Source organism: Oncorhynchus mykiss, chromosome 12, assembly GCF_057628025.1.
Source record: "Oncorhynchus mykiss isolate SJ-2025 chromosome 12, ASM5762802v1, whole genome shotgun sequence".
Classification (NCBI taxonomy): Eukaryota; Metazoa; Chordata; class Actinopteri; order Salmoniformes; family Salmonidae; genus Oncorhynchus; species Oncorhynchus mykiss.
Window position 1 is genome coordinate 25946209 of NC_143033.1, and position 12447 is coordinate 25958655.

General features: G+C 44.2%; 1 protein-coding gene across 6 annotated transcripts in view; it reads left to right on the forward strand.

Moving 5' to 3' along the window:
- Window positions 1–3718: 3718 nt before the first annotated feature.
- Window positions 3719–12447, forward strand: part of LOC110537252 (neurofibromin) — a 67657-nt gene continuing 58928 nt past the window's right edge. For all 6 annotated transcript variants that reach the window (XM_021623148.3, XM_021623150.3, XM_021623152.3 and 3 more), the window contains exons 1-3: window positions 3719–4002; window positions 12062–12205; window positions 12304–12387. In XM_021623148.3, the coding sequence (XP_021478823.2) occupies window positions 3943–4002; window positions 12062–12205; window positions 12304–12387 (288 nt within the window). In that variant the 5' untranslated portion in view covers window positions 3719–3942. The remainder of the gene's footprint in view (window positions 4003–12061; window positions 12206–12303; window positions 12388–12447) is intronic.

Genomic DNA, 12447 nt, shown 5'->3' on the forward strand with positions numbered 1-12447 from the left:
TGTGGATCATTATAATTATATGAAATGCATTCGAATGACTGTGCACTCAGGGAGTTCCAGGTGGTTAGAAGTAGGCTTGTAGACCGGTTGACAATGCTTTGACTGGGTCTCGGGATGTATGGACTGATACGCACCTACAGATTCACCTCACTTGCTGCTACAAGAAGGCGGTACAGATTCACCTCATTTGCTGCTACAAGAAGGCGGTACAGATTCACCTCACTTGCTGCTACAAGAAGGCTGTACAGATTCAACTCACTTGGTGCTACAAGCAAGGGGTACAGATTCACCTCACTTGGTGCTACAAGCAAGCAGTACAGATTCACCTCACTTGCTGCTACAAGAAGGCGGTACAGATTCACCTCACTTGCTGCTACAAGAAGGCGGTACAGATTCACCTCACTTGCTGCTACAAGAAGGCTGTACAGATTCACCTCACTTGGTGCTACAAGCAAGCGGTACAGATTCACCTCACTTGGTGCTACAAGAAGGTGGTACAGATTAACCTCACTTGCTGCTACAAGAAGGCGGTACAGATTCACCTCACTTGCTGCTACAAGAAGGCTGTACAGATTCACCTCACTTGGTGCTACAAGCAAGGGGTACAGATTCACCTCACTTGGTGCTACAAGCAAGCAGTACAGATTCACCTCACTTGCTGCTACAAGAAGGCGGTACAGATTCACCTCACTTGCTGCTACAAGAAGGCGGTACAGATTCACCTCACTTGCTGCTACAAGCAAGCGGTACAGATTCACCTCACTTGCTGCTACAAGCAAGCGGTACAGATTCACCTCACTTGATGCTACAAGCAAGCGGTACAGATTCACCTCACTTGCTGCTACAAGCAAGCGGTACAGATTCACCTCACTTGATGCTACAAGCAAGCGGTACAGATTAACCTCACTTGCTGCTACAAGAAGGCAGTACAGATTCACCTCACTTGCTGCTACAAGAAGGCTGTACATATTCACCTCACTTGGTGCTACAAGCAAGCAGTACAGATTCACCTCACTTACTGCTACAAGCAATCTGAAGCCATCAGTTAGGCTTTTGGATATATATTTTTTCTCACTAAGACTGCCTCTTGGCAACCGCTTTCACATGTAGGCCTCCACTTACTGTCCTTGCCATCTTCACTGCCTGCAGTGGCAGCACCAAGCATTTTTCACTGGGGTAGCTTGGTCGTTGTGTAGGGGTGCTTGCAATCTACAGTGTACATGATTGCATATACGCAAAACGTATTTATTGGTGCTAATGGGAGTGTTAGGCCTATTCTTGAGGGGGCTACAGCACCGTTTTGCCTCTCCCTGGTGCCGTCCATGACTACATGATTGTACCAAAATGATGTAGACCAGTGCTGCACAAGCTCGACTTTCTTTCTATGCAAAAAAAAGATAACTGTTCAACATTCTTTAGTAATTGAAATTAGTTCATTTTGCAGCAATTCTTTCTGAGGTGGCACAGAGTCAAAGCAGGGCAACTTGACATGTCAACACATTTGAATGGCAAATTTAAGTACATTAGGACTGATATCTTATACACCAGGGTTCCACCAGGATTTTATTTGGCCCTCCAGAAAAATATTTTTCAAAGGGACTATCTGCTAAGAGATAATTTATAGGTAAGCCGTTTATATAGGCTTACTTAACTATTAACACTGAATTCTTGCCTGAGAGAAAAGGGAAGGGAAGGACAATAATAAATTGTTACATAACAGTTTAGAATACCAGCACATATTGCCAGATGAAGGACTGGAGTCCTATCATATTGTACAAGTTTCAACTGATGTAGGCCTACACTATAAGGGATTGCTAACTTATCTAAACTCAGCAAAAAAAAGAAACGTCCTCTCACTGTCAACTGTGTTAATTTTCAGCAAACTTAACGTGTCAATATTTGTATGAACATAACAAGATTCTACAACTGAGACATAAACTGAACAGGTTCCACAGACATGTGACTAACATAAATTGAATAATGTGTCCCTGAACAAAGGGGGGGGGGGGGTTAAGTCAAAAGTAACAATCAGTATCTGGTGTGGCCACCAGTTGCATTAAGTACTGCAGTGCATCTCCTCCTCAAGGACTGAACCAGGTTGGCCAGTTCTTGCTGTGAGATGTTACCCCACTCTTCACCAAGGCACCTGCAAGTTCTCAGACATTTCTGGGGGGGAATGGCCCTAGCCCTCACCCTCTGATCCAACAGGTCCCAGATGTGCTCAATGAGATTGAGATCCGGGCTCTTTCGCTGGCCAACACTGACATTCCTGTCTTGCAGGAAATCACGCACAGAACGAGCAATATGGCTGGTGGCATTGTCATGCTGGAGTGTCATGTCAGGATGAGCCTGCAGGAAGGATACCACATGAGAGAGGAGGATGTGTTCTCTGTAACGCACAGTGTTGAGATTGCCTGCAGTGACAACAAGCGCAGTCTGATGATGCTTTGACACACCGCCCCAGACCATGACGGACCCAAATCGATGCCGCTCCAGAGTATAGGCCTCGGTGTAATGTTCATTCATTTGACGATAAACGCAAATCCGACCATCACCCCTGGTGAGACAAAACTGTGACTCATCAGTGAAAAGCACTTTTTGCCAGTCCTGTCTGGTCCAGCGACGGTGGGTTTGTGCCCATAGGCGACGCTGTTGCCAGTGATGTCTGGTGAGGACCTGCCTTACAACAGGCCTACAAGCCCTCAGTCCAGACTCTCTCAATCTTTGCGGACAGTCTGAGCACTGATGGAGGGATTGTGCGTTCCTGGTGTAACTCGGGCAGTTGTTGTTGCCATCCTGTACCTGTCCCGCAGGTGTGATGTTCGGATGTACCGATCCTGTGCAGGTGATGTTACACGTAGTCTGCCACTGCGAGGATGATCTGTCCTGTCTCCCTGTAGCTCTGTTTTAGGCGTCTCACAGTACAGACATTGCCATTTATTGCCCTGGCCACATCTGCAGTCCTCATGCCTCCTTGCAGCATGCCTAAGGCACATTCACGCAGATGAGCAGGGAACCTGGGCATCTTCCTTTTGGTATTTTTCAGAGTCAGTAAAAAGGCCTCTTCAGTGTCCTAAGTTTATATAACTGTGACCTTAATTGCCTACCGTCTGTCTGTAAGCTGTTAGTAGTCTTAACGACCGCTCCACAGGTGCATGTTCATTAATTGTTTATGGTTCATTGAACAAGCATGGGAAACAGTGTTTAAACCCTTTAGTTATTTGGATTTTTACAAATTATCTTTGAAAGACAGGGTCCTGAAAAAGGTTAGCTACAGAGTTTAGCTACTGTTATTATGCATTTTGTTTTAACTGCAAAATATTTATGTCTCTGTTTCTTCTGTATCTAAAATCCTAAGGCAGTGTGACCTCACCAGTTTGTTATCTAAAACCTGTCATTGATGAAAACACACGGCATTGGTCCAATGTCCCGTTTTTTGTATTCACACTGGACGCTGTAAAGATTCTTGCAACGCACGCGCAGTAGCTGCTCCTCAAAACAGCATCAGTGCCTGCTTCATTGAGGTTGTCCCTAGTTACCACAGCTACAAATTCAAAGTGGCTCTATCGTAACAATTCATGAAAACAAAAATTCGCTTTTTGGTCTTAAAGTAAGGTTACGGTTCAGCATACGGTTATCAGTATGGTTAAGGTTAGGCTTACGTTAAAAAAACAGATTTAAAGAAAATAAATTGTAGAAATAGGCGGGGTTTATCCATAATTATGACCTTGTGACTGTGGTAACTAATGACGACTGTTCATTGAGAAGGAGGATTCAAACTTCCGGTTCTGTCATGGGGATATTGTGGTGTGTCTGATAAAAGAAAGAAAAAATAACCCCATCAACATCGGAATTTGAGGATTAACTGGTTGAAAATAGCAAAGGAATCATTATTTATACGGATAATTCAAGTGGCCCATCGCGGCTCGCACCCGGCCGGCCATGGCGGCGCATAAACCCGTGGAATGGGTTCAGGCCGTAATTAGTAGATTCGACGAGCAGGTAAGAATAACACATCGTATCAGAAATTGTGCCTCTGCTTTTTCCCCAGTAACATCATAGAGGTCGTGGGTTTAGCGACGAGATCATTTAAAGAAAGCTGCACTGTCATGAGTGGTATGTTTTGAGCCGATCTAGAATTTATAGTTCTCCTGCAGAGCCGCATCATCACACAGGAGCAAGTGACAGCGACAGAGAGAGAGAGGACGAAATAACACATGGACCAATTCTGTCCCTAACATTTGAAATAGCATTTAAAATCCCTTTGAATGAAACCACGAGGATGTAGCCTCAATATATAAACAAAGGAATCGACAGAACACGCCTCTTACTGTCAAGAAGGAGGAACTAACTAAATGTTGAATTGGGCAGCGAGCTGCTAGCTTGCGTGGTTATTACTGTAATGCATTCAGCTTCTGCCAATAACACTGTGCTACCTAGCTCGCCACTGCGAGCCTTGTCGCTAGCCAGCTTGTCAACTCGAAGCAAGTGTCCAGTAATTAGTGTGTTCATGTCATTTCCATTAACTAGTAGCCTCACCTTGAACTACAAAGCACTGTTTCTTTATAGCCACTTAGCCACTACAGTAGCTAGCTGCTAACTATTACTAAACAAAAATATAGACGCAACAATTTCAAAGATTTTACTGAGTTTCAGTTCGTATAAGGATATCAGTCAATTGAGAACTGTATTAGGCCCTAATCTATGGATTTCGCATGACTAAGCAGGGGTGCAGCCATGGGTGGGCCCACCTACTTGACAACCAGGCCCACCCACTGGGAAGCTAAGCCCAGCCAATCAGAATTAGTTTCTTCCTACAAAAGGGCTTTATTACAGACACAAATAATAATCAGCAACCCCCTCAGACAATCCCACAGGTGAGGAAGCCGGATGTGGATGTCCTGGGCTGGCGTGGTTACACATGGTCTGCGGTTGTGAAGCTGGATGGACATACTGCCAAATTCTCTAAAATGACATTGGAGGCAGTGTATGGTAGAGAAATGAACATTCAATTCTCTGGTAACAGCTCTGGTGGACATTTCTGCAGTCAGCATGTCAATTACGAGCTTCCTCAGAATTTGAGACCTCAGTGGTGTTGTGTGACAATACAGCATATTTTAAAGTGGCCTTTTATTGTCCCCAGCGCAAGGTGCACCTGTGTAATGATCATGCTGTTTAACCAGTTTGTTGATATGCCACACCTGCCAGGTGGATGGATTACCTCGGTATTGGAGGAATGCGCACTAACAGAGACGTGAACATTTGTGGAGAACATTTGAGAGAAATACACTTTTTGTGTATGGAACATTTCAGTTTTTTTTTCAGATCATGAAACATGGGACCAAAACTTCACATGTTACGTTTATATTTTTGTTCAGTGTAGCTAGTCATATACGGTGTTATTTGAGCTGCGTCCAGTTTGTTTACAGTATGTGTGGATTTATCTATGCAGATTGACAATCAGGTCCCATCCATTCGTTGCATTGGAAAACATGGGAGATAGAATATTTTATAGACCTGCTGTAATCCCCTCACTGATGTCATTGACAAGCACAATTTCACAAATGTCTTCATCCTTGTTGTACCTCAAAGCAGGGCTAGGGGCATTTCCATTGAAAAGGACCCATCATGAGCACCAGCATGTGAAGTTCGTAGGAGCATATAACATTGGGTGTCAAATGAAAGCTACGAGTTTGTATTTTTGGGAAATGAAGGCATAGATACCATCAACCATTTCCCATAATTAGGCATTATTAAAGGCTTAGAAAATATTGACCAGAAAAAAGTCTTAAAAGGCATCAGAAATGCATCAAAACACAATGTTGACATAAAGACCCCTGCCAACCAATATCAACACTTAAGCTTTATATAGCTTTGGAGAAATTGTTTACCTTCTGGAAGTTTAATAAATATTGCCCTGTGCCTTGTAATTCCATTACCAAAACCCCACATCTTTATGATATGTTATAATGTCTCTCCCTTATAAGGAGGGAGGATAATGAAAGTCCACAGAAGTAACAAGTAATGGTAGACCTAGCAATTAGTTATAGTGATTTTTACTGATATCAATTTTGTTTATGAATTAAGTTATTAGAAATGTAAAAAAAAAAAATCAGTAACGGAATTACTGCAACCGAATTGGCTACAATGGGAAATCATAATAGTCTCAACCCACAGTTGGGTCACCTGCTACTGTCCTCCCTTCCACTGCCATACTGTTATGTTGAGCTCATAACTGTTTTCTTTGTCTTTCTGTTGGTCAAACCAAGAGTGTTAAGAGTGTTCAAACAGTTTGGATGACCCCTCCCTCTGTCTGTCTCTCTCCAGTTAATGTCACCTCTCCCAGCTGTTACTGACACCTACACCATGAGCCCCCTGTCTTTTCATTTTCTGTAACCAGCATCCTCACCCACTGACACCTACACCATGAGCCACCTGTCTTTTCATTTTCTGTAACCAGCATCCTCACCCACTGACACCTACACCATGAGCCACCTGTCTTTTCATTTTCTGTAACCAGCATCCTCACCCACTGACACCTACACCATGAGCCCCCTGTCTTTTCATTTTCTGTAACCAGCATCCTCACCCACTGACACCTACACCATGAGCCACCTGTCTTTTCATTTTCTGTAACCAGCATCCTCACCCACTGACACCTACACCATGAGCCCCCTGTCTTTTCATTTTCTGTAACCAGCATCCTCACCCACTGACACCTACACCATGAGCCCCCTGTCTTTTCATTTTCTGTAACCAGCATCCTCACCCACTGACACCTACACCATGAGCCCCCTGTCTTTTCATTTTCTGTAACCAGCATCCTCACCCACTGACACCTACACCATGAGCCCCCTGTCTTTTCATTTTCTGTAACCAGCATCCTCACCGGCTGAGCACCCACTGACACCTACACCATGAGCCCCCTGTCTTTTCATTTTCTGTAACCAGCATCCTCACCCACTGACACCTACACCATGAGCCCCCTGTCTTTTCATTTTCTGTAACCAGCATCCTCACCCACTGACACCTACACCATGAGCCCCCTGTCTTTTCATTTTCTGTAACCAGCATCCTCACCCACTGACACCTACACCATGAGCCACCTGTCTTTTCATTTTCTGTAACCAGCATCCTCACCCACTGACACCTACACCATGAGCCCCCTGTCTTTTCATTTTCTGTAACCAGCATCCTCACCCACTGACACCTACACCATGAGCCACCTGTCTTTTCATTTTCTGTAACCAGCATCCTCACCCACTGACACCTACACCATGAGCCCCCTGTCTTTTCATTTTCTGTAACCAGCATCCTCACCCACTGACACCTACACCATGAGCCCCCTGTCTTTTCATTTTCTGTAACCAGCATCCTCACTGGCTGAGCACCCACTGACACCTACACCATGAGCCCCCTGTCTTTTCATTTTCTGTAACCAGCATCCTCACCCACTGAGAACCCACTAACACCTACACCATGAGCCCCCTCCCTGTCTTTTCATTTTCTGTAACCAGCATCCTCACCCACTGAGAACCCACTGACACCGGACATCCAGCGACGTTGAAAAGTAGTTTGGTCAGTCCACCCTGGCCTTGATATTGAAGGGATGATGACATCATCCAATGACATCAGCAACCAATTAGTAAACAATGCCTACTCATAATTGTTTAAAATCACACAATGCTCACCGATATCATTGGATACACTTATCTTCCTCCATCGTTTTACTAGGAAACATAGAAACGCACCATTTTCACGTGTTGAGGTGGTGCTGGAGACGATGAACATGAAGTAGACATTTTGTTTATATTCCTTTAATGTTCACAGACATAATGGACTGCACCAAATCTGAACCTATCTTCCACAAGTTTGGATAGCACATTACAGTAAAGAAAAGTGTATTACAGTAAATTGTGCTGAACTATACTCTACTTTACTGTACTGAACTCTACTGCACCGTTACTTGTCCACTTAATGTGGACTAGTTCAATAACCAAAACAGATTTATTTCCAAACTCAAGGTGCCATCTCATAGCTTGACACCCCATTCTTTCTGCAGACACCTTTTGAATCTTAATTCGGAGTAGACATTTAAGAATTTTTGGTAAACGTGGTCGCATAAAAACCTGAGGGAGATTTTACCACAATTCCATTACCAAAATGTGCATCTGCACAGATCTTCCACTTTAATTTGTTTTTGTACATTTTTCAGTATAAATTGTTCAAAGTAGTCCTTTTGCATAGATTTGTATGTTTTGTTAAACTTTGAAATAAATGTTTTTTGTTTGGCATACATTTTGAAGTGAAAAAGCGGAGTCAAGTGTAATTCTGTTACCTTGGAATTGCCCCTAGCCTACCTGATGCAGTATCAGTATGGGCTATGGTTGTACTGTAGTAGGCTTACTTATATGCAAAGCAGTGATGTCATTGTGTCACCCTTGCATGTGTTGCTTTTTTCATACAATTGATGTAATCAAATTTACAGGCCCAGTCTGTATGATTATGATCGGTAACGTTTGTAGTATGTTGCAGTATAGGCCTAGATGTTATGCCTACATGATCAACCTATGGAATGGGAAATGCCATGTTTTATATGTAAAAATAAATAAAGGCTAATGAATCCTATCAAATTAATACACTTTGGGGTCTGTTCATTGTTGCAAGAGGAAAGATGACTTGTGGGCATATTGCCATACACTGTTAACATTTGTTTACATGTGCATTTTCTATCAAATATCTCTTAAGTGTTAAGCAAGCCCATTAAAAAAAAAAATAACATTTTTCCTCAATAGCTCAGTGGAGATTAGTAATTGTGGATGTTTAGACTATTGTGGCTTGTTTTGGGTAGGCGGTTAGGCCAGGGCTCACCAACCCTATTCCTGGGGAACTACTCTCATGTCGGTTTTCGCTCCAACCTCAGCTTATCAACCAGCTAATTATTAGAATCAGGTGCATTAGATTAGGGTTGGAGTGAAAACCTACAGGAAAGTAGCTCTCCAGGAACAGGGTTGGAGAGCCCTGGGTTAGGCCCTACTTACATTTTACATTTGAGTAATTTAGCAAAAGGTAAAAGGTGGAATGCTTTTGACACCTTGTAGAGTCCAGCCCCGACTAATTGAGGCTGTTCTGAGGGCAAAAGAGGGGATGGGTTTCTTAATGTTTTGTAGATTCAGTGTGTGTGTGTGAGGGACTGCATGTTTGCTGATGTGAGGAGAATGAGAGCAGGTGGTTCATGTGTTCATTAATCTTATGGCTTGTAGATTTGAAACTGTATCAGACCTCATGCTCCGATACCGCCTGCCCGACCGTAAGGGAGAGAACAGCTTGTGTGTGGGGTCTTTGGTGCTGTGTGCCTTCTTCAGGCACTGTTTTGAGTAGATCTCCTGGATGGGTGGGAGTGTGGTCTCAGTGATGTACTGGGCTGTATTCACCACCACCTAGAAGGCCTTGCGGTTGTGGACGGAGCAATTCCCGTACCAGGCTGTGATGCAACCGGTCAGGACAATCTCTCGATGGTGCAGCAGTAGTATTTGGAGAGGGGGGCGGGGCAGGACCCGGTTCATCTTATCAGTTCCATCTAAGGTGTTGGTAACCACATCAGGGACGTATTCATATAGTACATAACATGAGGAGGCTAGACCGTATGCAACAGGCCAGATGTCTAGGTTACTGAGACTGTATCACAACACTTAGTTTCTGTGATCCGCTATTATAGTTTTGAAAGTTTCAGTGGTAACATAGTGATTAATAGTCAAATGTCCCGGCTCCCCAGTAACCTTTCTCCATCTTCAAGGGTTCAGACTATTCCAAGCCGATAGGCCTGCCTGTCCCTTGTAGCAGAGATTGTGAAGTTGTGCCCCCTTATCCGTTAGCTATCTGTTCTGGCTTGGCAGGCCAAGTGGCTGGGTGTGGCTCATTGCACTTTGATGAAGTTTTCATGGAGATTTAGGCCTAATTTAAATCCACTTTTGACTGTTAAGCCTATTGATAGTGCCACTGAAACTTACTCATTAAAAAGGATTGTGTATGTTGGCTTCTGGTGTGATTGGGACTGCTTTTAGTCAGAATCAGCTTTGAGATTAGCAGCTCAACCTCTGATATTATAGGTTCGGCTATATCCCCTTTCCTCGAGCTTGACCCATTGAAGTCAAAGCAGAGCATTAGAGATTATTACCCTACAAATAATCTAACCCTCACTAGAGTTCATTCAGACTATCCTTTTCAAAATCCAATGAAAGGTGGAAACTTCCGCCGTGCCACATCCAAGGATATTGTAGTGTGTTTTTGAATAGGACTTGAATAGGATTCCATTTATTTCCCCCATTTGTGTAAACATTAAACCCTATAATTTATTCTAACAGTGTCTTAAACTAGTGCTTGAATGTATTGTGCTTGAGCTTGTGAAACCTTTTACCTTTTCATTGATAATGTGATGTTGATCCCTGATGCTGCTTACAAGCCCTGAGAGAGAACCTCAGCCACGTGAAGAAGAGCCATGCTTCTTTTAGATGGAATCTTGGATGTTAGGTCATAAATATCTCCATGATTCACAACAATCCCAACCTCCATTTTTTTTTTTCTGTGCTCGCCTTAATGTTGTTTTTATGTTGGCACTCAGCAAAAACTGAATTACTTAGGCGTTTGTGTGTCTTCTGGCGGTACGTCAACAAGAAAAGTGTACTCCTCTCTCCCCTCTTTATGTGCAGTGCCCTGTTGGCTAGTGCCAAAGCACTCCTAAGGAAAGGGATTGACCTTAGAGGAATTGAAGACCGTGCCAGTGAAACAAAGTTGCCCTGTGTCTGTTTGCCTGGTCTGAATATGGATGTCAACCAGCGTATCTGCATGCGGGTTTCTCTGTGTGTGTTTGCAGGGAAGATGCTCAAGTCTCAGGACTCTCATTTTTGTCCCCTCACACATACGCATGTCTCTAATCCAGGAGAGGAGCAGCCCCTCCCTGGCCTGTGTTGGGGGTCAGGGTGTTAGGTCATCTTCCTGCTGTCGGATGGTTGGGACTGAGAGTGTGTCAACCTCAAAGATCGCCAAACCTTTATTTGTTTAGCTTATAAGAAGCCATAGGCTATACAAAATTGTCAAGTTGGACTTCCTCTGCACTTTGCAGACTAAGTAAATTTGTTTGAATTAGTTGTCCTACTTGTAAACTTGTGTGTCTGTGTGTGTGTCTGGTCGTGCATGCGCAGGTGCGTACAACTGTAGCCCAAAAGGTAGAGACGGAGAGTAATGCATGGAGTATAGTCCATAGCGTGTGTCTGTGAGCCCAGCTCAGCACATCCACCCCCTGTGTGTGTAGGACTATATTCTCAGGGAGGGGCCACCCTCCAGGCTTCCCCAGTGCTCTACACTCCTCTCTATCCAACAAATCTTCTGCTGTCCGGTCTGATGAGGGAGGGGAGCGTCTTGTCCTGCTAGCTCTATAATAGCCCATGCCTCTGTACTGCTGTCCCTCACCAAATGGGAAAATTCTTCCAAGAAGTGGGATAGTCGGGTTGCTTTGAGTGTTTGTGTTTTTTAATGGTGTTTGGGTGTCACATGGAGCTGTGATTTGCTGTTATTAGGCTAGATGGAGCGGAGCCTAGGCAAGGCTGGGTCAGCCTGGGGCCTCAGACCAGCTGATGCACTGTCATCCTGTCTGAGCTGGAGTCGGAGGCAGAGGAGAGCCCAGCCAGCCAGGCTCTCTCAGACACATCCACTGAATGTAGTGTAGCCTACTATACAGTACATCCCCTGCTCAGGATGCAGAGGAGGCTTCACTAGAGGCAGACATGTTGGTCTCTAGAGAAAGAGACTGTGAGATCACTGCTCAAGGAGCGCTGCTAACCAAATGTATTGTTATTTAGTCATGCAGACCTAGAATAGGCTATCTCCTTGAAAACATAGTGATGGACTTATTGACAGGAAATGTATACAGAAGGCTATTCCTGTACTCAATGCTCCTGACAGTATGTTAGGGTTATTTGTATTGGACACGAAGCCAAGTTACCAACTTAGATTCATGTAACAACACCAACAGCCTTACTCTGTCCCTTTTTCCCCTCTATAGCTTCCAGTCAAAGTGGGCCAACAGAACACTCACACCAAAGTCAGCACAGAGCACAACAAGGACTGTCTGATACACATCTCCAAGTACAAGTTCTCACTGGTCATCAGTGGCCTCACGAACATCCTGAAGAATGTGAACAACATGGTGAGTGTGTGTGCTGTATGTGCAAACAATGTCAGTTGAAGCCTAAGGAGCCCGGTACAGTGTTGGAGATGTCTCAACCATGTCTCTCTCTCCCCTAGCGAATATTTGGGGAGGCTGCGGAGAAGAACCTGTATCTCTCTCAGCTCATCATCCTGGACACACTGGAGAAGTGCCTTGCTGGGGTGAGGATCATTCCCCATCAAAAACGGAAATGATGGATGCATGTCGCTTTTATATCTTTG